At 48.8% G+C, this 25,539-nt stretch overlaps 1 protein-coding gene across 10 annotated transcripts in view; it reads left to right on the top strand.

Annotated features, from left to right (window-relative positions):
• The window catches only part of HERC1 (HECT and RLD domain containing E3 ubiquitin protein ligase family member 1), a 3,379,312-nt gene that overhangs the window by 372,965 nt on the left and 2,980,808 nt on the right, over positions 1-25,539 (top strand). For all 10 annotated transcript variants that reach the window (XM_069624399.1, XM_069624403.1, XM_069624396.1 and 7 more), the window contains exon 8: positions 8,923-9,050. In XM_069624399.1, coding sequence (XP_069480500.1) covers positions 8,923-9,050 — 128 coding nt within the window. The remainder of the gene's footprint in view (positions 1-8,922; positions 9,051-25,539) is intronic.

Here is a 25,539-nt window from a genome sequence, read left to right as displayed (position 1 = left end):
AGCAGAACGTGAAGCAAATGAGCTTCACGTTGGCAAGAGAAGCTGGAGTGGCACGCAGAACGCCGCCAGCCATAGAGATGCTCTGCCTGAAGTGGAGAGAGTGGAAGCTGAGAAGGACCCAAGCGGGTCGGAGAAGCCGAAGAAGCTGTCCTTAAGCCGGTGAGCCCAGAGTGGAAGATAGGGCCTCGAGCGGGAGCTGGAAAGGCATTCCTGGTGTCGACTGTAACTGGAGGCAAATTCCCTACGGCTTACATAACCAACTGAGTTTTAGAAGTCCCTGTATTTGGGGAGATACAAATACACCAATGATGAGAGGAACTTGGGCGGGAAAAGCATATACCCTCAGATTTTGAAAGTGAGAGAACATATGAGACAGCCTTGCAGGAGAGTATACCAGGTGTTTTGCCAGTCTGGGACCCACACCCAAATTGTATTCAGGAACTACATGAGATAACCTGGCAGAAGATTATACTGGGTGTTTTGTGAGACCGAGAATGCCAAGGAAGATTCAGGCCCTCATGATTTTGAATTACATTGAATGTGGAAAAGACCTGGGGAAAGGAGTCATTTCCCCTGGAGTGAATTGCAACACCAATAGGAGGGGGGGGATATCCTCTTGGGCTATAACAAACTTGTTTATTCTTTTGTTTGGGCGGAGTGAAACCTAGGGAAGGGAGTCATTCCTGAGAACTGAACATTATCCATGTGGAACGTTTGTTGGATTTATACCTTTTTGTTGAACTTTAGCATTTGTTGACTTTTCAAGCCTAAGATAATACCCTTAACACCTTGGAGTTGCCTTTTAGAATGAGGTATAGGATAGGATTTTGGACATCTCAACACAGGACAGGCCCTTACTTTTTGGGTGAGGTAGGGAAACACCTCCTAGATTAGGTACAGTAAGGCATTTTACAACCCCCTTATTATTTAATATAAGTTTGTCAACCACCATTATTCCTCTGTCTCATTCCTGGTTCCTCACAGGATGGATTGACAGACCTGTGAGGTTGTGTTGAGGCATACCCCGGAAGTTGTACGAGAGCTTGAGGAGAGGCAGTTAAGGGAGAAAACGAGAGAAATGAAGGAGGTGATGATAGAATCTAATGAGCATGTTGTGAAGAACTCTACCCTTAATGAGGTGGCTTTGGAGAAGATGCTGTGAGAGAAGGTTAACAATGAGGAGACAAAGAGAAGGGAGACCAGTGGAGAGGTAAAGGCAAGAATCCAAAGGAATTGGGGAGAGGAGGAATGGAAAATTAGCAAAAGAACAAGAGTAGGAGGAGGGGACTGAGAGAAGACTCAATGGGAAGCTGGAGTTGTATGGAAGAAAGAGCCTGAGGTCAAGCGTTGGAGGTGCAGGCCAAGCTTAAGGGTAACACTCAAGAAAGGTACATGAGATTGTCTCCCAGGTATTTGCTTGTGGTCTGACAGCAAGAAGAGTGAGGTTATTTTGGAATGCCTTAGGCCCAAGAACTCTGCAAGAGGTAGGTATTGAAACCTGCAAAGACCTTTGGGTAGCCTCCTGTCCATTTAGCATTTTTGGCCTTAGTTGAGGCCACCTCCACTGTGACTACCACCACAGAACAAACAGCCATGCTACCATGCATACTTTACACCCTGCAGAAGGAGGCCTCCTCAAGTCCCCTAGCTGCACAAGAATATCGCCAAGGAAGCCATCAACGCCAGAGCGTCTGCCTGATTGATAAGGACCCTTCGAAATTGCGAGATTTATTTTGTGTCAACCTGCACCTGTTCACCACATCTCTTTTGTTATGTTAAAGATGCTGGGAATTACCAGGACCCAGGATTAATAAGAACAGAATATCTTTTACTCTGACCACTTTTGAACCTTGCCAAGAGACATTCACTTTTGAATTTACCAGAAAATGGCTTTATCATGGTAAACGAATAGACAAAGATAGTTACTTTTGTGCCCATTCTGGGACCTAACTGATTTGATTCACTTTGCCTTTTTAAGCCAGACTAATGAAGAAGCGTTAAGGTATCTCATTTGTGTCTGATCCGTGTTTGATCGCGCTTGGCTTTGACATTGCGTCAGCGTGCGCAAAGTTGGTGAATGTGGTTGTGGAAATGATATATAGATGTAGATATAGCTTAAAAATATTTCAAAAAAGGTGGTAGGCGCTCCTCCCTGCTCTGAGATGAGAGTTTGCAGCACACGCTTTTTGCTCACTGTACCTTTCACAAATGGGAAATATCCATTTGCACATCAGTCTTTGTCCTGCCCACATGGACAGTCCAGCACCGAAATGCTATGGCAATTCCTCTCTGAACAAGAGTACCAACAGCAACCCCATACACGTGTTTTCAGCCTTGTTGGCCCTCATCAGTGAGGTGAAGCTGTGCCTCTCTGAGCACAGTGAGCAGGGAGTCCACGTCTGGTTGCCCCCAGCAAAAGCGTGTGCTGCAAACTCTCATCTCAGAACAGCTTATCATGCCATGCTCTTTCTGGAGACGAGCGCCTTTTTTGTAGATATAGCTTATCCTGGCAGACTATGCATTTGATACTTTAAATAGCTTATAGCTTTGAAAGCTAACCTTAATCGTTTAGGAAGCGATTTTATTACAATGGTTTTCAATTATTTTTATATTTCAATATTCTCTTGCTAAGCTCATGTCCTTGCCTGAAACAAAAGTCTGTTTTGGCTTCGTTTATATACTCTATGTATTTCTTTCGAGGGGATTGGGTCCTCCGACGTATTCCATATCTATGACAGGTAATCGCCACAGCTGTGCTGTTTCGGAAACTTTTTCCTGCGTCGATGATGTCGATGCGCTGTCGTCGAGGACCTCGTCCGACGTCATCCGATGTGATAAGTAGGACGCACGACGCCCGTAGCCTCAGTTCCGTTTTTTTCCGCGAACGTGTTGCTTCTTGAATCTCAGTTACGCCTCGACTCTTTGGAGTTCTGTTCTTCTCGGTTCTTCGAACCTGTTCGTTTTTGTGAGAAAATCCTTCGTAAGAAGATGTCTTCTACTTCGTCTTTGACCCCGCGTCCGGGCTTCAAGAAGTGCGGGGAGTGTGGGTCCAAGATGTCGGTGACGGACTCGCACGACGCCTGCCTCTGGTGCCTCGGGGAGGCCCACAACACGGATGACTATCGACTGCCAGTCGCTCACGTCCAAAAGCCTTACGGGAATGTAAGAAGTTGTTGTCGGTAGGTCCAAGCCCCGGAAGTCGAAGTCTGCGGGGCTTTCGACGGATGATTTGAGAGGTGACTCTCGGCGTTGTCGTCGGAAGTCTCATGGGTCTCCTTCTAGGAGTCGGTCTCGCCACTCCTCTGCCTCTTCGAGGCATTCTCGGAAGCGCCGACAGCGGTAGTCTTCCAGGTCCTCTTCTGAGGACTCTGCCACCCCACCAGCCGTGCGACGCCGGAGGAATGGGCTTCCTTCGGGAAGAAAATGCTGGCGATTCTCGAGTCGCAGGGTACTAAGCCGTCCGCGCCCCCGAGTGGGGTCGGCCGTGAGAGGTCGAGAGACACTGCTCGCAAGAGTGGTTGGCACGAGTCACGGGAGAGGTCCCGTTCGGACAAGGGGACTGGTTCTCGACATACCCGTTCCAGGTCCCGGTCCTCGACGCGTTCGAGACCGTGTGCACCTGTGATGTCTTCGAGGAAGACATCGACGCCTGAGGCGTCGAGGGCGCCGACAGGCTTTCTCGAGGCTCCGGCTCTGAGGAAGTCATCGAAGCCGTCGACGCTCTGAGCTCCGGCTTCGAGGACTGCGTAGACTCCGTTGATGCTGGCGGCGCTGCATCTGAAGTCGACGCCGATTTACTCGACGCCGATGCCTGTTCTCTCGACGCCGGGGCCGATTCACTCGACGCCTTTCGAGGCCGGGGTGTCGGAGGTACTCTGTGGTACGGGGGAACCCCCTAGAAAGGCTATGTTTATAAGAGCAAGCACTCTCGAGTGCCTTCTTTTCACCACCTGGAATATATTTCGGAGGTGGATGAGGATTCTGATGACCTGGTTCCTAGTCAGGTTCAGGCCATAGTCAATTTGACGATTTGAGGCAGTCACTGCATGATGCCAGTGGACTGGACACCTCTCTGGAGGTGGAGTTTTGTAGGCCTGAGCCTGGCGCTCATGCCGATTCCTCGTACCGGCGCCTTATGGCTAGGGTCTCCGAGTACTTGGGATGGTCTGCTCCCCCAGGGGAGTTTGTGCAGGATGATCTCACGGACATCCTTGATGTTGGTCCCCCAACTGACGCGGTACTGCCGTTTCATATGGCTCTACAGAGAAGGGTGGCGGCGGCTTGGACTGCTCCGGAGAGTCTCCCGGCGGTGGGCAGGTCCTTGTCGCAAAAATACCGTCCAGCCAGTAGCGAGCCTGCTACTTGACCAGGCACCCCACTCCGGAGAGTTTGGTGGTGCAGGCGGCCCCGGCCCCGGCAAAGCAGGCGTCGTACCCTACCATCCCTCCTGATAGGGACGGCAAACGTTTTGATGGCTGGGCTAAGAAAGTGTTTTCTTCGGGTGGTATGGCGCTTCAGGCGGCCAACTCCATATGTGCCTTGTCTCGTTTCACACACACTCTGTGGAACTGTGTTGCGTTAGCGGCTGAACATATTCCCGAAGGGGACGAACGGGATGGTTTCCTTGCTATGGTCCAGGATGGCAAGGATGCCATGTGTGAGTCCGTTCAGTCTGGTTTGGACATGGCTGAATGCGTCAGCAGGTCCATGGCGGTGAGCACCGTGATACGCAGGTTTGCGTGGTTGCGGAAGTCGGGGTTTGCTCCTGATGTGCAGTCCCGGCTCCTCAACATGCCCTTTGACGGTGAACACCTTTTTGGCAGCAAGGCTGACGAGAGCCTTGAGAGGTTGCAGACCTCCAAAGCTGCAGCGAAGTCGTTGGGCGCTGCAGTTCGCCAACCTCTACCTTTTCGTCCTAGGGGACAGCAATGGAGGGGTGGTTCCTTTCGCTATTACTCGTCCTTCAGTAAAGCGAGAGGAGCTAGCAGTCAGAGGCCAACGCAGGGGTACCAGAGGTGGACGACAGGGTACCCGTGGTGCCAAGGCCGCTCGGGCAGTTGCCCCTTTGCCCTCAGGTAACGCTGCAGCCGCTACTCAGTCATGAGGCCATGTCCCATGGTTCGCCGGTTGGGGGAAGGCTGGCGCAGCATCTTGTAGAGTGGCGTGCCATTACTTCAGATGTGTGGGTTCTGGAGGTCATAGCCCACGGCTACTGTCTTTCCTTTCGGCAGAGGCCTCACGACAATCCACCAGGGAACCTCTCTTTGAAGAGTCCGCTCCTTGCGCAGGAAATTCAAGCCCTGCTGGAGAAAGGCGCCATAGAACTGGTGCCTGTAGCGGAGAGGAACAAGGGATGGTATTCCCCTTATTTTTTTATTTCGAAGAAAGACGGGGGATTGAGACCCATCATGGACTTGCGCGGTTTGAACAAACTCCTCAGGAAGGACAAGTTCAAGATGGTTACTCTCTCTCAAGTCCTCCAGGCCCTTCAGCTTCAGGACTGGTTGGTGTCTCTCGACCTCAAGGATGCTTACTTCCATGTGCCGATCCATCCCAAGCACAAGAAGTACCTGAGGTTCGCGATTCGCGACTCGCACTTTCAGTTTCGGGTCCTGCCGTTCAGATTGACCTCTGCCCGAGGGTTTTCACCAAGCTCATGGTGGTTGTGGCAGCGCATCTCAGGAAAGGGGGGGAATTCACATCTACCCCTACCTGGACGATTGGTTGATCAGGGCGCGCTCCCCCGAGCAAGTCCTGGATCATCTGTCCGTCACCTGCCACTCCCTTCACAGGCTGGGCTTCTCCCTCAATTTAAAGAAGTCCCATTTGACGCCAACACAGCGGCTCCAGTACATCGGAGCAGTTCTCGACACTTCCCTGGGGCAGTGTTTTCCTCCCCAGGTGAGGGCTCTTCACATTCAGCAGATGGTGCACAAGTTTCAGCATGCCCAGACGCTCCCAGCGTTCGAGTTCTTGAGGTTGCTCGGCCTTATGGCATCCTGCTTTCTTCTGGTGCCAAAGGCTCGCCTGCGGATGAGATCTTTGCAGTGGGCACTCGAGATGCAATGGTCGCAGTCCTCCGGCAGGATGTCGGACCCGGTTCAGGTGCCGCCCTCGGTCGCCCAGGACCTTCTGTGGTGGGCCGTCGAAGGCAACTTGATGAAGAGGGCTCTGTTTTGGCTTCCCTGTCCGGAGGTGACGATCGTGACGGATGCATCCCTCACGGGATGGGGAGCTCATGCCAACGAGCTGACAGTCAGCGTTCGTTGGTCTCCGTCGGAGTCCAGACTCCATATCAATCTGTTGGAGCTGAGGGCCGTCAGGCTAGCCCTGAAGGCTTTTCTGCCGACTGTGCGAGGAAAGAATGTCCTGATCCTGACGGACAACACAGTGGCCATGCACTACCTCAACAAAAAGGGGGGGGGGCAGGATCACTTCCTCTGTGCAAGGAGGCGATGCGGCTCGAGTTCTGGGCCATCCAGCAGGAAGTTTCGATCTCGGCAGTTCATCTGGCCGGAGACAAAAACGTGACGGCGGATGCTCTGAGCAGACAGAGCACGATCTCTCACGAGTGGGAGTTGGCTCAGGAGATTTTCCTGGAGATCTTCGCCCTTTGGGGTACCCCTCAAGTGGATCTCTTCGCCTCCAGTGTCAACCGGAAGTGCGAGAGGTTCTGCTCGCCGGAATTTCCTCCAAAAGGAGCCTTGGGAGACGCGTTTGTGGTGGAGTGGTCATTCCCACTGCTGTATGCGTTTCCTCCAGTCCCCGTCATCCCCCAAGTGCTGCTGAGGTTACGGAAGTTCGGTTCTCGGATGATCCTCATTGCTCCGGCGTGGGCTCGGAGGACGTGGTACCCGGACCTTCTCGACTTGTCCATCTGTCCTCCACGTCGTCTTCCCTACCGAGACGATCTGCTCTCACGGGAGGGGGGTCAGGTTCTCCATCCAGAGGTCAGATCCCTCAACCTTCACGCTTGGCTTCTGAAAGGTTGAGGTATAAGGATTGGGACCTCCCTGAAGACGTGTTGGAGGTGTTGCTCTCGGCCCGACGGCCAGCAACAAAGTCTCTGTACTGTTGCCGTTGGCGTAAGTTCTGCGACTGGTGCAGAGTTCAGAATGTGGATCCTTTTGCATGTGACATCCCCATGGTTCTGTCCTTTTTTACTTTCTTTAGCCCACAGGGGCTTGCAAGTGAGTACCATTAAAGGTTACCTGGCGGCGCTGTCCATCTTTAAGCGCTCGTCTGAAGGGTGTTCCTACTTTAAAATCCCTTTAATTTCACAGTTTCTGAAAGGGCTCACTAAAGTGTTCCCTCCGTCACCTTTCCTGGGATTTAAACCTTGTTCTTAAGTTTCTTACGGGTGCTCCGTTTGAGCCTTTACATTCTTGCCCTTTGAGGCTGTTAACTCTGAAAACTGTGTTCTTAGTTGCGGTTACTTCCGCTCGCAGAGTGAGTGAGTTACAGGCACTTTCAGTTAAGCCACCCTTCACTTTATTTCACAAGGACAGGGTTGTCCTTGAGTTCGTCCTTCTTTTCTTCCGAAGGTGGTTTCAGAATTTCATTTCAGCCAGAAGGTTGTTCTTCCGGCGTTCTATCCTCCTCCACATCCTGGTAAGGAAGAGGAGAGGCTCCATAGGCTTGATCCTAGGAGAGCTTTAAGCTTCTATGTTTCACGCATGTCCCGGGTCAGAGTGGACGATCAACTCTTTATTGGTTACGCTGGAAAGCGTTTGGGACAAGCTGTGACGAAACAGACTTTGTCTCGCTGGATTATTTTGGCCATCTCGGAGTGTTACCGCTTGGCGGGTAAGGACCCACCGGCTGACTTGCGGGCCCATTCTACCAGGGGTATGGCTGGATCTACTGCCCTGCAGAGGGGTGTTCGTATTCGCAACATCTGTGATGCAGCCACCTGGGCTTCAGTACATATATTTGTATGTCACTATTCCATCGATTCCATCCGAGGACAGGATCTGGCCTTTGGCAAGGCGGTCCTTTGCTCTATTTGATTGGCAATTCTAAATTTTGATTCTAAATTCTTTCCCTCCTCCTTGCTCTGGTACTGCTTTGGGATTCTGTCATAGATATGGAATACGTCGGAGGACCCAATCCCCTCGAAGAACAAGTTACTTTCTTACCTGGTAATGTTCTTTCGATGGGATGGTCCGACAACGTATTCCATATCGCTCCCTCCCTACTTTCCCCGCTGCAGAATTTCTTTTGCGATTGCAGCTTACGTTCCGCAAGGCTTTGTGTCTGACTGGCAGTAGACTAATGTCACACGTTCTGGGGGAAAAAACTACAACTGAGGCTACGGGCGTCGTGCGTCCTACTTATCACATCGGATGACGTCGGACGTCGGAGGAGGTCCTCGACGACGGCGCATCGACGCAGACGCCGAAAAAAGTTTCCGAAGCAGCACAGCTGTGGTGATTACCTGTCATAGATATGGAATACGTCGTCGGACCATCCCATCGAAAGAACGTTACCAGGTAAGAAAGTAACTTGTTCTTCTCTGCTATAGTATGTTATATCAGAGCTCTGTGTATAATTTTACTATGGGTGAGCTAATAACCACTTTACTGCTCTGCCGAAAAAGCTGATGTGCTACAGTACAAATACATCTGGTTTGCCTAGGGTGTGGCTCTCCATGTTTCTGGTTACAGAGATATGCCACAGATGCAGAAGGCCATGTCCTCTGCAGTAAGGTGGTTAAGGTAGCTTGTATTTTTCAATTATTTTACATCGTTTAACTAGCTTTGCCAATATGTGATTTATGCATTTGCACTGTGTAATCTATTTTACAGTACTGTCTATTTTCATTTATATTCATACTTGTGCAGTAATGTTTATACTATTGTTTTTTCAGATCCAAAATATCAACAAAACAAACGTAGAACTGATTGTTTTTAAATCTTGTAGGCAAACTTGGCCATGGTGACACCAACCGAGTGTACAAACCAAAAGTTATAGAGTCTTTACAAGGAATGTTTATACGAAAAGTGTGTGCAGGAAGCCAGTCTTCACTTGCCTTGACATCAACAGGACAGGTATGTTAACATGTTTTAGCAATGTTTGCACATGTCTAAGTGGAATGCTACTTGAATGGAAGATTTTTCATTAGTTCAGCAAAGCCTGTCTTAACGTGCAACGCCCATAGCTTTTGCATTGTGGGTAGATTAGCTGCAGATTTTGAAAAGGAATATGCATCCAAGCCATTTATTGGGTGAAAGGTGACTCAATTCTATATCAACATTTCAGAAGTTGCAGATTCTTCTGCTTATCACTACATCCTCGGTGGTATTTTCCATTACTAGATTGACTTTTTTTTCAACTTTAAACGTTGTATATCCTTAGGAATCTGTTTAGCTTTAATCATCCTACTTTCTAGATTAGTGAGGGTTTGAAGAACCAGAGCCTGTGGAAATAATTTGTGTTGTCGACCTAGACTGTTTCTGGGGTCATTACTTGGAGCATGCCCCTTTTGAAGACTGGTGTCCGACTACTGACTTTGATATTTTCAGGGGCTACTCTGTACGTCAGTTTTGTTTTGTCTGAAAGGAAAACCTTTGAAACATCCTTTGCATTCCATTTCGATTAGTTTCCACATGCTGCTGCAAAATGACTGTCTCGCTGATGTTTTTCATAAGCTAATCCGCACTTCTTGCCAGAGACCAGGCATCCAGTCATTTCATACTAATTTTGTTTCTTGAATAGCTTGGTCTCCTTTTGGTTCATCCATTCAAAAATGTTGTGACGGAGCATTCTTAAACCAATGGGTTTGTCAAGAACATTTGAAAGCTGTTGTGTGGGTTATACAGCACTAATATGTCGGCTAACAATATGACTCATCTCAACACCCAGTTTGCACATAGGTGAAACACTCTGTCCAGAGGAAAGGGTAACCTAGAATGAGGACAGTAGCTCCGGTGCAACATGTTTGTCCTGCAAGCAAGGCAACATCTAGCAGCATGTGTTCGAAACCCGGTATTGTGCTTACAGGCTGGACCCTGGCATGAAGCCTGATATAAAAACCAATTAATTTTTTTATAAAGAGATATTATGCAATCTAGATAATGACACAGGCTCCCCTTAATAACTGCCTGCCTCTTTGAGTACATCACACCATTCAGTGCAACATTAAAGTTTTCCCCATGCGATGGGAGGCAGATATCATCAGACAAGTGCGTGAGCCAGACAGTAACGCATAGTAATTTTGTTAACTCCAAGCATATCCCAAACAATGTCCATTAAAGGACAGAGTAGACGAGCCAGAACATCAACACTTTCTTTTTAGAAGATCTACATGTTCTGTCAATCAAAGCTGGTACCCTTGCAGGATCGTATTGTGGTGGTCTGCTCTGCCTTTTTAACTTTAAAGGAATAGGGTACCGTGATGAGCCAGAAGGACTCGGACGTGTCATGTCAAGTTGTTTTATTTAAATAAAAAAGAAAATGCCTATCTAATCCTACTGCTATGAGTGAAGTTCCCTACCTAACAAACTAAAAAGTAAGGGTGCTCGTCAAAGTCAAAAAGAAATAGTCCATAGTCCAAATCCTATTAGCCAACTAGTCCCTACCACATAACAAAAACTGAAAAAAAGGTGGCTGGAGCAATTGCGCCTTGAAACACAACTTTTGCTTAATAGTGCGCATTACAAATAACCAATAAATAAAATAAATGGCCTCTGTCTTTGGCTTATGCCTGGCCCAATTACTTGGATCTCTTTTTTTCGGATGTTTTCAAATGTAAATCGTTGAGCAATACAGTCCTCAACCTCTCTGCAGGTTTTGTATGCCAAATCTTAACTCCATACGGTTACCTCTACCAAGGAAGAAAAGTGTTCTTAATACAATACCCCCATTTCTGACTTGGTACTTGAGAATGGTCTGAATTGATACTTAATTACTGGAACCCTCCAGGTTCTCTTTCTCCAGTTCGGACTGTCTCTTGGGGCTCTCCAAAGCCCTCTGGCCCACTGATAGGCTTGTGTTAGCTTGGCTTAGATGGGGCCTCTGCCCGTTCGGGTTGATCAGGTTCCTGTAACCCTTGTTACTCGCTCACTACCTTATTACTCACTCACTACCCCTCCGCACCCACCGGGGACTTCAATTATTCTCCCAAAAACCCTGGTAAATGCATTGTTGCACACCAGAACTTTGTCCACTCCACAACAGTCTTCACCCTGTGCCAGCCGCTTCACCCGACTGTGCAACATTTGTCATCTGCGGGCTCTGCATTTCAGGCGGCCATTATAGACATCGTCTGCGATGTTCTTCTATTCGGTGATCTTCTCCACCGTGCCGCTTATTAAATCAGTTCACTGCGCCATCAACGCATATTACCCAGTCAATCCATCAAACAAGAATGCACTTAACCCGTTGCGGATGGAACAGACAGTCTTGTGTTGAGAGCTCAGGGCTTTCTATATGCTGGCCACACCCCACTTCTTTTTAACTAATCAAACGTGATGGCATATGGCTCTAAAACATTCTGTTCACTGGCACAGTGCATCACTGACTTCGACTTCAAGAATGAGCGCCACTTAAACAAAAATGTTATCACTTGCGCTGGACATTGTCCATACTTCACTAATTGAGTTAATAGCGGTGTGTACAAGATCTTTTTGGCCAGACTTAAAAAGGGTTGAAATGGAGAATTAAGCCATGGGGTTTCTGGCAGTTAAGTAGGATGAAACAAAAATGTTATCACTTGCGCTGGACATTGTCCATACTTCACTAATTGAGTTAATAGCGGTGTGTACAAGATCTTTTTGGCCAGACTTAAAAAGGGTTGAAATGGAGAATTAAGCCATGGGGTTTCTGGCAGTTAAGTAGGATGAAAATATAGTTGAGGCTTCACAGAGAAAACAAGTTGCTCATAATCGGTAGAAATTCTATCAGCTTACCTAAGGGACTTGTTAAGGATGTTTTATTGACCCTGTTTGCCAAACCCTCCTGGCCCCACTAAAGCATTATAGCAACCTAAAAGGGGAGCCACCTCAATTGTATTCAATGTAAGGTCAGTAGTATTTGCACCAATGGTGGTCTTTTTCATGAATCCACATGAGCCTGTATTGGGTACATCAATAATTCCATAATGGGTAACGCATTTTAAAAAATGAAGTATTCGCCAGTTATTCAAACTCTGACAGAGCGATTGAGTGTGAACAGAAAGAGTGAGGGAGGGGTTAGTCCATTTATTAAGATATCTGTGAACGATTTTTATGTGTGCATGTTTCTTCTATTGATATCATTAGGACCACTTTATTTTGCCATGTCTTGAACAATAACCTGATTTTGGAGGCAAGTAAAACTTTTTCTGCTTCATGTACCTTGCTCTACTAACCGGTCATCCATTAATGTTTAATAGGGTAGGGGGAGGATGCCCCCTTTTCGTAATACCTCTGTTTTTAAGGTAGCACACATCACCTCAGTGCTGTTAGGGGTACTTTGTGGCCCTTTTCCTTGTTTTTTTTAAACATCGGTTTACCTCTTGGTATGTGCCTAGGACAGGCTGGTGGCAGTGAACAATTTTCGTTGTATTTTTCTGGTGCACTCGGTGTCGCCATTTCTAATATATAATAAAAATGGCCATGCCATGCGGGTTAAGCCCTGTCCTTTACCATTTTGTTCTTTGGCTGCCTTTCTGCCCTTTCAAGTCTGGAAAAGCCATATAGGACATGTAATTGAAAGGAGTCTAGCTGGGATTCCCAAGCAAAGCACTGTCTCTCTGAACTGGCGGTAATGTGGGTTTGGACTGTCTGCTTCCAATCAAAATCCATGCTAAAGCAAATCTGTTGCTAGGCTGATGTGTGGTTTGAGGCTGACCACCATTCAATGGCACTTACCTGTTTGAATGGTGCAGGTCCTTTTCATGAGTTGTGGCTAAGAAGGGGACCCCATTAACCATTCTTCTTTTCAGCCATTTGAGCCAAGACTCAGAAGAAGAGCTCACTTTGAAGACCCAGAAGACTGTTGCTACAGACAACCAGCATTGCTGCTGCTCTTGCTGCGATCACAGAAGACCCTTGCTTGTGCTGCGTCACTTGGACTGGTGGAACCAATAAATCTGGAGCACTGCATAAGAATCCTGCCTGCAGGAGACATCAGAAGTATCTTAACAATTCTGTTGGCTTCCCATCCGCTGTGAAGGTCTCTCCGCTGCACTGGTCTTAGACCTGAGATGGAAATTGGGACTTCTCAGGTTGCTGACTGGTGGCATAAGAGCTCTCCCACTGCAGATCCTCTCATGGATGGAAGGAACATGCCTGGAGGCAAATCCTTACTACTGCCATGTTTGCCCACCGACTGACCCCTGACCGGGGTTTCTCTGGTACTGCCCTGCTTCTGCTGTGTTGTGGAGGTCACTTTACATTGTGAGACCTGCTGTCGTTGCTGACCTGAAGTGATTGGCCTGCTCTACAGTTAGTCTGTCAGAGCCGTCCCGCTACTGGAAATGGGAATTATACCATATCTTCAGTCGAAAGAAACAATCTTTAGCCACTGCGCCTGTTCCCCCTCAACCTCTATCGACGAACAGCAGGGACTCTGAGCATCCCACTGATAGTCGCACACAAACTTGTTGTAAGGTGTGCGAGTGTAGTTGGGCTGTTTTCGTGCCCTTTCCTGCCATAAGAAGTTATGGGCGAATGGCCACTCTCTATCTCTTGACTGACTGCCATTGGCAGCGTTCTAGCCAAGGATCCCCTCCAGGATAACCTAATTTGTCGGGATTTGGAGTGGGCACCTTAAATTCTTATTTGTCTCCTAAATCCAAAAGTGCATTTAAAATAAGTTCTTTTAATAACCTGTTGGCTTTGGCAAGTTCATGCAGGGGAGCTTTTGAGACTTCCTATCCCCCTCTCAAGTACTTACCTGGCACTTTGACTCTTAGGCACAAGGCCTACTTACCTAATGGTAAAGGACTGCTGAAGACAGGTGTCTTTTAACACTTATAAGGCAGGGGTATAAGGCTTGTTTCCACGCATTGTTCTTTTACTTTACTTTTTGCAGTTTTATTGATTTACTTTTTGAACTGCTTTTACTGTGTTTTACAGTAAAGTGTAGCTAATTTCACTTTGGTTTTGCCAACTGTGTACATATATATATGTAGTTTAATGTGCTGTGTGCTTTTGTGTTTTTCCTGCTTAGTATTTTTAAGATAAAAAATGTTATATTGTTGTAATTCTCTGTGAATTCTAATATTCAATTGTTTCCATGTGTGCTTAACTGTACCGACTATGTGGTAGCTCCCAAAGTCTGCCTTACTGCTCGGCTCACGTTAACCTAGATTGAGTTTGGCTAGACTGAAGTGTCAAAAACCATGCTCACTGACTAGAGTGGTCTCTCCCATGGAGCTGGTTCTGACAATCCATCTTAACAGTATCTATTCACTTGCTCATGCGTCCCATCCCCTTTCCTCCATCCTTTTGGGCGTCCCACAACATGGGGATGATACCGGAACCTTTAGCAGCAGAGAAATGAGCTTCCCCTCTAAATTTAGTATAGCACGCAGTGGCATAGCCTCGGGCATTGAAACGCCCCAAAGGGGCCCGCCTTCCAGCGGCTAACCTCAGGTCCCCTTTCCACCTTAAGGACTTAGTCTCCAGAACCTCTCATCAAGACAAGCTTGGCTGCATGGCGATTCCTTTGATACAGGTTCTGGCAGGCCCGAGGCCTCCAAGGCTACCGACTCCGAACCCAAGGGGACTGGGGCCTTTTCCGGGCACTCCGGGGACAGACCTGAGGCCGTGTTGGCTACCGGCTCCCAAGCAGAGGGGCTCTGGGGCCCTCCCTTGCTGTCCTCGTAAGGGCGATCAAGTTAGGGCCCTTCTACTCCAGGGGCTAAGGGATCGAGTGTCGCCTCCAAGGGTCTGTCCATGCAGCCATCTTGGATCCAGCTCAAGGCCCGCCAGTGCTTTCGCCCATTAAATGGTCTTTGTAAGATGATCCCAGGCCTTTTCCCTCTAGAAGCGGCAGTGGATCCTACAGTATAGGTTTTTGGTACCCTGAGGGGTACATCTACCCATCACAGCCATACGGCTACACGCAACAGGTGCCTCAGCGCTTTAAACTAGAGCAGAGGCCCTGCGCCTCGGACGGCTGGCCCCCGAGGGACCCGGCGGCTTGTGAGGACCGCTTCTTCGAGCGCTTCAAGCACGTCCTCTTCCTCTAGCGCTCCATTCCAATGAAGGGTTTCCTGGAAAAAAAATTGTGAAGGTCATTCCAGAGGTGGCACCGCCCCCTCCTCTAGGTGGTACTCTCGTTCCTCCTGCGCTCCTGGTTCTGGTCCCGCCACCGGATCAGGCCCCTCCGGTCGTTGTGACCCCTCCTTCTCCTTCTGTACCACCAACGCCTCCCCCATAACAGCTGTTGGACCTGTCGGTGGCTCCGGACCTGGGGGGGGACCACGCCAGCACAGTTGCATGCAATTGTAACCAATGAAAAAATAACGAATACAAGATAAATAATTCCAAAATAACTAATTCCCCCCTTTTTAAAAATAATGTTGTAGTAATACTTCTGATGCCTATTAATCTGCTTAGAATCACATGCTGTGCATATGGTCCGACATCCAGTGGTAACCACAGAGTATTGCATCTTGTCTTTCGGGGACGGAAAGGGGACGTCAGCCTAGGCGTGTCTGTAACACTATCCCCATCGTGACGTGTAGTGTACCCAAAATCCCTCAAGCGCTGAGGTCCCTCAGATTGTTTATTTCCGCCCAGATAACTGGTCGCCCTATTGCAGAGCTCCACATAAGAGACAGTTAATCCTTGTTCACCGACTTTGTCGGTTATTCCCCCTAAAGTCACTTTGACAGTGTTCAGATACTACGATGAAGACTGGGGGAACTTTCGACGGCGGTGGACTTCAACGCCTAAGATCCATGTGGCTGGGCCCTCTGGCTGGCCTACACAGTAGGGAGAGTGGGGTCGAGGTGGTCTTATCTTCTGCGATGTCTCTCCTCTTTCCCCCTCTTTAACCTCTAGGTCTGGTCATCACCTTCATTACCTTTCGCTATGGAAAGGACACCATTTAAGTGTGCCCCTCTTGTAGGGTCAGATACCTGTGGAAGGACTGTCTGCCCCTTGACCACGACGAAGCGCGGTGCGCGGCCTGTAGACTCCTTTGACCTAAAACACTTGATGAGCGCCGTGTTAAGTGGTGGGCCGCCTACGGCATGTTGCGGGCTGGCTCTTCAACCCCCCCCGCAGCATCCGCCGAAAGTGACAGCGGCACTAGTGATGACTAAGCATCCGTACCGGATGCCATCGACCTTACGACAGACACTTCTAGGTCCGCCACGACTGACTCTGCTAGGCCTGACGCAAGTGATGCTATGGGAACACCCGGCGACAGGGGCGTACAAAAAAGCCACACTAAGCACACAACCCCAACCTCGGTTTCAACGGTTCTGCCGAAATGGGCAAAAACGGCAACAGGACCGCTGAAAATTTTGACGGAATCCTCTGTTCTTAACAGCCTTCCCTGCAGCAGCGTCTTGCGACTGGGCCTTCGAAAATTAAGGGCGCTACCTCAACCACATTTGGCTGGCTAAGTGTGCACAGCTGACGCTCCGATGCTCCCCAAGACCCCGGTAGGACAAAACTCTACTGCTAGGCCTTCTAGTCTCTCGATAGGTGAAAAATCTACCGATAAGCCTCGTACTCGCTTGGTAGGTGAAAAATCTACCGCTGTGCCTCCTATTCATACGCCCCGCCCCGCTGGACATCGCCGAAAGCATTGCGAGAATTACTTCGGCAGTGAGGCTGAAGCCTAGAGAGTCGATGTGCAAAAAACGTCAAAAGACACGCCCCTACTGCACCCCGATGCTCACGAGGACTATGAAGACAGTCATGAGCCTTTGTCTAGCACTATTAGTAACACATTTCGGCGCCATAGGGAGGAAAATGAAGATTTTCCACCCATTGACCCTTCTGGGTCGTCTAAATGGACCAGGGAAAAATGTGAAGGGTGCATGGACCGCTTGGAAAGATTTTTCTCGCTTTCAGAGCACCCTACCCCCAAGAGACCTTGGGAGGATCCCACTTCTGTGCCAACTTTGAGATTTCCTGGAAATGTAGGACCTTCTCAGGAACATTTCACTTCCTTCCACCCTGAAGATGAAATCCAGATGCACACATATCAAGACATTTATGATGAGGAAGAGGATACCTTCTGCGGATGACCAGGCGGACACCACGGAAAACTAGGAGGACACTCATCAGGTTCAGACGGAGCCATGGGCGCTCCCTACTCATGATCAGGACACATATGTCCTATGTTTGGATTCCCCTCCTTCCACTCCGGCTCGCCAGGCTTCACCAGTAGACGATCAGATGGCTTTCAATGCCATTTTAAGGAAGGCAGCCGATCATTTTCAGATCGCCACCCAAGAGGTCATACCTAAACAAGATTTCATGGAGGACATTCTTAAAGACCCCCCCCCCCAAGCCCCCTCCAGCCAAGCTATTCATCTCCTAAATTCGATTAAAAGGAGATTGGCTCCTTCCCTGGTCACACCAGGGCAGTGAATCCAAGGGTGGAGAAATTATTTCGGCCATCGCCTACCGACCCTCAATATATTAAAAGCCATGCCACCCCCGATTCCCTAGTGGTTACCACCATCCGGAAACGGGCAGGAGTGCCCCTTGCTACGGGAGAGGCACCTCCCGATAAGGAGTCGAAAAGACTGTACGACTTGGGTAAGCGAATTACCACTGCAGCTGCTTTTACCACGCACATAGCAAACACTACGTTGCGTGATAGTTATGCCGATGCACAGTCGAACCTGATGCAAGAAGGTCTCCAGGAAGTGCCTGAACCCGCAAGAACCAGATTACTCACCATCGTGTCAGAGGGCAGGCAGGTCAACCAAAATGTATTGAAAAACACCCTATATACTGCAGAGACGGCAGGAAGGTCCCTAGCTCGGGCACCCTGCTCAAACGGCACGCTTCGCTCCGAAACTCTGGCGTCAAGCCAGAGACCCAAACAGCACTTAAAAATAAACCTATCGCGGAATCAAACCTCTTCGGTAAAGCAGTCGACGATGCTCTAGAGACTGCCAAAAAAGAGCATGAGACTCTTCAGTCTCTTCAGCAAATCACTCAAAAGCCCTCCCCCCAGAGGGGAAGAAGTTCCTGGTGGTCCTTTCGAGGCCAATCCCATTCCTCACAGAATATGTACAATACGGGAAACAACTGGAACTCAGGGCAAGCATCCAGCACCCCCGCCAACTATCCAACTAGGGGTCATTGGCGCGGGAAGGGCAGAGGCCCCAACTCCAGGGGAGCCACAGCCTCTGGTCAGAAATGACCTATGGATTCAGGTCCCCTCCCTTGCCACCCCGGTCGGAGGGCGCTTAACATCTTTCCTTTTGGCATGGGAGGGAATTACATCAGACCAGTGGGTTCTAAAAAACAGGTACTGTGTGGAATTTGACCGACTCCCCCACAATTCAGACCACCCAAAGCACGAAGCCTGACGCCAGACCATCTGCAAATCCTAATACAAGAAGTAGAGGCACTTCTGGAAAAGGACGCCATAGAAGCCGTCCCTGTTCTTCAGGTAAGCAAGGGTATTTATTCAGTGTACTTCCTTGTACCCAAAAAGGACCTCACCATATGCCCTGTTAGACTTGCGCCCAGCGCACAAATTTGTCAAACCTCAAAAGTTTTGTATGGTAACCCCACAGGAAGGAATCCCACTTTTGAAACAGGAGGATTACATGGCAACATTGGACATGAAAGATGCATACTTTCATATTTCAATGTTGCCAGCACACAGAAAATATCTAAGGTTCATGATAAAGGACAGGCACCATCAATTCAAGGTACTCCCCTTTGGCATTGACTCGGCGCCAAGGCTGTTTACGAAGGTCCTGGCAATAGCAGCAGCACACCTGCACAGACTATCTGTCCCTGTTTACCCTTACCTCGACAACTGGCTCATAACGGGGGACTCTTGCGAAACATGCCTGGGGAATACTCGGAAGACAATAGACCTCCTGTTCAGTCTGGGATTCTCGATCAACGAAAAGAAATCCAGCTTAGACCCCAGTCAAGTCAAGCAATTTCTAGGGGCCCTGATTCGGACACAGGACGGCTTTGTCTTTCCCTCCAACAAGAGGGTTCAGAACATGCTTTCTCGGATCCCTCAATATGTAGCCAGTTGGAAAGTGATGGTACGCAAGGCAATGTGCTTGCTAGGTATGATGGCGTCATGCATTTACTTAGTTCCCCACGCGTGGCTGCGCATGCGTCCCATGCAAGAGTGGCTCAACAGCCAGTGGTGTCAGGCCAGCGGACAATTGGAAGATCTGGTAGTTGTTGCGCCAGCCCTCGTCGTCTCTCTGCAGTGATGGTCGAGGGAAAACCTCTTGAAGGGGAAGACCTTCACCAGCCCGGCAGTGAAAGCCAGTCTCACAACAGACTCATATCTCACAGTGTGGGGGGCCTCTCCTACTTCAGCAGACAGCGCATGGAGTGTGATCCCTACAGGTAGCATCTGTTAGACAGAATCCTGTGCAGTGCCCTTGGGGACAACTACACACGATTAAGTCTCCAAGTGGTAATACAAATTCACTTTTGGTACAAGCCTGTACTACACTGTTAAAGTGGTAGCAGTAGCGGAGCAGCCAGACTTATCTCAAGAGTAAATGAGCAGTAGTAGAGATTACAAAAAGGACCACAATTACTGTGACTCAAGCAAACACTGACTCAAGGTTTCAGGTTAAAAATATAAGTACATTTATTTTAAACCATCTGTTCATAAAACACTTCACTTCTATAAATTCAAAACCACACGTAAAATACACTACACACAACCACTTCCACTTGTTCCAGCAAATTCAAGGTAAGTACATTAGGATTGGACAGACCTGTGTTGCGATACTAACTTGTACCTGCGAATAGAAATGCTCACGAAGTTAAAACACACTTTGTACTTTAAAATTTCAAACACGGGAAAAATTGATAAAATCAGAGGCAATACTTTTGTCAAGGCAAGGGGATCGGAGGACTTGTTCAAAGATACAGATTAAAGTCAATAGGCCTGAAACCAGTGACAATGGAGCAGATGCTCAGTTGCCGAGGATCACATGTTGTACAGTTAGAGATTCGAGATGCCAAGAGTACTTAGATATTGTCAGATGGAAGGAAAAGAGGGAGGGAAGAAACAACAAATCTTTGTGGAGGAAAAGGGTTCACCCCGATTCCGGATGGTCAGTCGGAGAGTACGACCAAATGTGCACAGTACCTTATTCCGTTGGAGAAAAGCTGGTGCCATGGCATTTGTTCCTGGTAGTTCCTGCAGACTCATGGTTCCTGCGGCTTCAGTCGTGGGGACAAGGACGTCTGGAGCAATCTGCACAACCCAGGGATGAGGCCAGCAGCAGCGAAAAAGACGACAATGAATAAAAGGTGCGCTCCTTTAAATCAGGAGAGGGTTCTTCTGATGGCTATCCGGACCACTACAGCACAGCAGTGATTTCGACCCAGGAGAGGATATTCTGACTGAAGAAAGGGTTAGCTGGTTGATCCCACCAGGCTCAAGGGAAGAAGACTCCAGACTGGATCTTCTCTTGTCGTTGAAGGGTAGATAGCTCAGGACTGCAGCAGGGCTTCACCGAGACTCGGGGTAGCAGCAGCCGTCTTCTTCTCCGTTTCTCTTCAGTTCTTTGCAGTTCCAGTGGCGAGACTGCCTTCTAGCCCAAGAGTCCTGCCTTTTATGCCAAAATCCCCCCTTCACACAGCCTGGCCGTCAATCACTCAGCAGGGGGGTTGTCCAGCCTGGACAACCACCTCAACCAATCAACACAAAGTGCGACTTAGGTCTCCAAGGAGACCCTGTGCAGGGGGTGACTACACCCCTCCCTCACATTCAGCCCACCTAGACACCCAGACGCCTATAGGAGGGCTTCTTGGCAGAAGCCTGCCAAAGGTCGGCGAACAAAGGAGGCAAACCTGGTTTACCGCGCAAAGAAAGACCCAAGAAGGATGTTAACAAAAAGAAATGGCGATTAAACCCAACCAGAGCCAAAATAAAAAGTATTTGGGCAAATGGGTTTAAAGTTCGAGGCTATTAAAATAGCCTAAAACGTTACCACGTTATGTAATATAACCGCGGTAGGAAAATTAGGGTAGATACCACTGCCACCAGCCAAGTCTTAATGTTAAGGGAGCGAAACAATGCTCCAAGAGGCACAGATAAAGGGCTAAGAATTAACCCTTTACAATAATCCATATAAGATGGGGTGTACTGGATCTGTGGTTAAAAGTGACTATGTAAAGTTAATGGCAATTTCCCCATTTTCTGGGGGGACAGTAGTCATCCCCAGAAAATGGAGTCGGTGGCAATTCTAAGAGACAACCCTGTGTCACTACACTGAAGGTGCTGTGTAACACACAGAGTTGGGCTACTGAAGGGCTGTACTCAAGAGTCCACAATCACAAAAACAGTAGAAATACACATGGCAAAACACAGGTAGGAGTGGGGGAAAAGCACACACTCTTACCAAGTGAAAAAGAAAAGCTCCAGAAATCCAGCAAAGCTGCTGAGGGACTCACTAGGTAAGGGAAATTAGCCATTGAATGAGAATTCTCCCTAACAGCATCCAACCATATAAATCTGTTAGAGCTATTAGCGGTATTCAAAGCACTGAAGGCCTTTCAGACACAGCTACAGGGGAAAACAGTTCTGGTCCTGACAGCACCACAGCCATGTATTACCTAAACAAACGGGGGGCCACACACTCTCCAGGGCTATCCAAGGTATCCCAAAACATTTGAATGTGGGCTCTCAAACACAAGATGTTCCTGTTGTCCCAACACGTTCCAGGGGATCTCTAGCGGACGTGCTCAGCAGAGATTTTCCACTGCTCATAGAATTCGAATGGCATCTACACGAAGACATCGTCTTCAACGTCTTTGCAGAATGGGGCTTCCCAGAGATCGACCTGTTCGCAACTCAGAATGCCCAATACCAAGACTATGCCTCCAGGTACCCCCAGAACCACTCCAAGGGGAACGGACTCTGGATAGCATGGTCAGGGAAATTTGTCTACGCTTCCCCCTCCCCGACTCAACAAGATAGTGCACAAGATGCACCACAAACCACTCACCATGATATTGGTGGCCCCCATGTGGGCCCGCCAATCCTGGTACACTCATCTAATGGAAATGTCCCTCTCCGCCCCCCTGTGAGACTACCCTGCCCGTACAACATGTTGTCTCAGGACGGGGGTGGGGGCGGAGGAGAGACACTACACCCATGCCCGCAAACTCTGAACTTGGCAGCCTGGCTCCTGAGTTCATAGAGTTGGGACACCTTCAACTCCCTCAGAGATGCATGGACATACTCAGGGAAGCTAGAAACCGAACACTCTTTATTGCTATTCCAGTAAGTGGAAACGCTTTGTCATCTAGTGTAATACCAAGGGCCTCAATCCCATTGACTGCTCTCCTACACACATTGTGTTGTACCCAACTCATTTGTTAGACTCGGTGTGATTTTTAATTTCCTAAAGGTTCATCTAGCTGCTCTCTCAGCCTACACTACGTCACAACAGAAAGTGTTGTGGTGGAAGATACCTGTTAAGGCCTTTATTGAAGGGGTTAAGAAAATTCATCCCCCCATTACTCACCCAGCTCCCGGATGGGATCTAAATATGGTTTTAACCAGACTCATGTGATCTCCATTTGAGCCTATGCATAAAGCAAGTCTAAAAGACCTTACTTATAAAACGGCCTTCCTAGTGGCTATCACTTCTATTAGAAGGGTTAGCGAGCTACAGGCCATTTCAGTCCTAGACCCCTTTGTTACAGTCCACAAGGATAAGATATTTCTGCGCGCTCATCCCAGATTTGCGCCTAAATTCATTTCAAAGTTCCATGTGAACCAATCAATCGAACTACCCACTTTCTTCCAGAACCCTCCAGCATGGCCGAAAAAAGCCTACACACACACTAGATGTGCGCAGGGCAGTCATGTTTTACCTGGAAAGAACAAAACCAATGAGGAAAATAGACCAGTTTTTTGTTTCGGTGGCTGCTGGTAGAGAAGGGGATCCTGTCTCTAAATCCGCTATCTCGCGGTGGATTATCAAATGCATCACATTGTTATACTCTTGCTAAGAGAAAACTGCCCTTCAAGCCTAGAGCGCACACTACTCGGGGCACTGGGGCTTCCATAGCATTCATTGCAAATGTTCCCCTTGAGTCCATTTGCAAAGCGGCAAACCGGAGTTCTGTACACACCTTTACAAAACACTATTGCCTACACACTCGTTCTAGGTCTGATTCTCAGGTGGGACAAGCAGTATTAAGACATCTTTTCACTACTGTTCCTTCTCACAACCCACCTCTGGGTACTGCTCACTTGTCTATGCACAGCATTTGATTCTAAGCAGATAACAAGCATCAGAAGACATGCATTACTCACTGTAATAGCATTTCTGATGATTGTATCTGCTTAGATTCACATGTGCCCACCCTGCCTCCCCGCTCGGGTGCAAGGAACATAGACGTTTTTACTACTTTCTCTCTTTATGTACTCACTCACAATAGCCTGGGCTCCCTCATGGCACAAAAAATACAATCGGAGGGACCTCGGCGCTTAAGGGATTTTGGGTACACTACACATCACGATAGGGATATGATATGGCATTTGTAACGCGCCTATACACAGGTGTATCAAGGTGCGACCGGATCGTGTTACAGGCACGCCTATGCCGACGTCCCCTTTCGGTCCCTGAAAGACCAGATGCAATACTCTGCGGTTACCACTGGATGTCGGACCATATGCACAGCATGTGAATCTAAGCAGGTACAATCATCAGAAATGCTATTACGGTGAATAATGCATGTCTTTTCCCCCACCCCCAAAACCACTATTGCCTCTCACTACCCCATTTTAAAAACAAATTCAAAATTAGTTATTTTGGTATTAGTTGTTGTTTCCTTCTTTTTTTGTATTCAATGTAATAACTGCATATCTGTCAGCACCTGTGTCCTAGGGCCCAGACCCCTTGGCCTATGAAAAAGAGGTCAGCGGGAGATGACTAGGATGACTTTGACACCCAGGACGACAAGCCCTCTGCATCCGTTAGGGCCTTTCATGACCCCCCTTCAGGGCCTGGCGGAGTTCTTGGGGGACGGGGGTGGTCCCTCTTCCCGAGGAAGACACCCAGGAGTTGTGTGTGCTAGCAGAGGTCTTGGGAAATGCACCACAATCTGGTCTGGAATCCCCCTGCAGAAGGATGCCCTAAGGGTGACGCAGAAAGTATGGGAGAAGCCCAGGGCCAACGCCCAGATGAACAAGAAGCTGGACAGCAGGTTTAGGTTGACGGACGGGGAGCCAATCCTCCTTGCCTCCCTCCCACAGCCCCATTTCTCTGTGGTGACTGCGGCCTCGTTGTATTCTAAATCATCATCATCTTCGTCTTCCTCCACAGGAGCCGCCTCCAGTTGCCTCTCCAGGGAGGACAAAGTCCTCACGTCTATGGGATAGCCCTGTTACATCTCGGGACTGCATCTGCGGCAAGCCAACGCAGACACCCTCTTGGATGCGGCTAACCAGAAGCTGTTGCGGAAGCTATGGAATTTCTGCCCGACATCCCTTCGGACAAGGGATGTCGGGCATCCCATCCCTTCAATGCCGGGCTGGCAGATGACCGCGCCATTGCGCAGAACCTCATGGAGTCTTCGGTCTCCCACATCGACGCAGCCAGCAGAGGGCTGTGCCTTGGGGTTGAGATGAGGACAGCATGGATGCATGCCACCAAGTTTTCTTCTGATGTGCGGGAGCAAATCCTGGATCTGCCCTTTGAGGGTGTGGACCTTTTTCATTCGGCAACCAATGAGGAGTTGACCAAGAAGTAAAAAACTTCCACTCAAACCAAGTCCTTGGCCATCCTGACAAAACCAGGTCAAATCTTTACTTCAGTACCAGGGCACAGGACTGAGTTCAGGCCCGCACCTTCTCCGGCTTCAAGGGGGTTCCGGACCATGGTACACGGAGGCTTGACAGATTGCCCAGCAACAACAGGAGGAAGCAGCAGAGGATCCATTGCATGGGTTTTTCCCTCATCGCTGACACCAAAAAAAAGCACTGACATTAGGGTGGCGGGAACACAGCTATCTGTAGTCTCCACAGCTTTAGTGTCATGCCCACACTGAATACGCCACACCATACCGCTGCACACCCACCACAGCAGATCACTGGTGCAGGTTGTGTGGCACCCAATTCCACACAGGGTAAGGTGACACGCCATATTGCTGTCCGGGGTGGCGGTCCCTCCTTGGCACGGGGTCATTTGTCTTGGCTGCTTTGGTCGTGATGGAAACTGCCATGGAAGCAGTACGGCAGTCAAAGATTACGGAAAGGTGCACACGTGACACGGGTCCGCTCACGTGACCCATCAGCCTGGAGGACCCGCGCACATCGATGTGCATCCATGACACCATTATAAAGCTACGCTGGTTGCTGAACACAGTGCTTCTTAGCTGTGGTTTACCTCGGCAAGTGGCGCTT

The sequence above is a fragment of the Ambystoma mexicanum genome, chromosome 11, assembly GCF_040938575.1.
Source record: "Ambystoma mexicanum isolate Mex_15411 chromosome 11, UKY_AmexF1_1, whole genome shotgun sequence".
NCBI classification, from domain to species: Eukaryota; Metazoa; Chordata; class Amphibia; order Caudata; family Ambystomatidae; genus Ambystoma; species Ambystoma mexicanum.
This window is presented reverse-complemented; position numbering and strand designations above follow the sequence as displayed.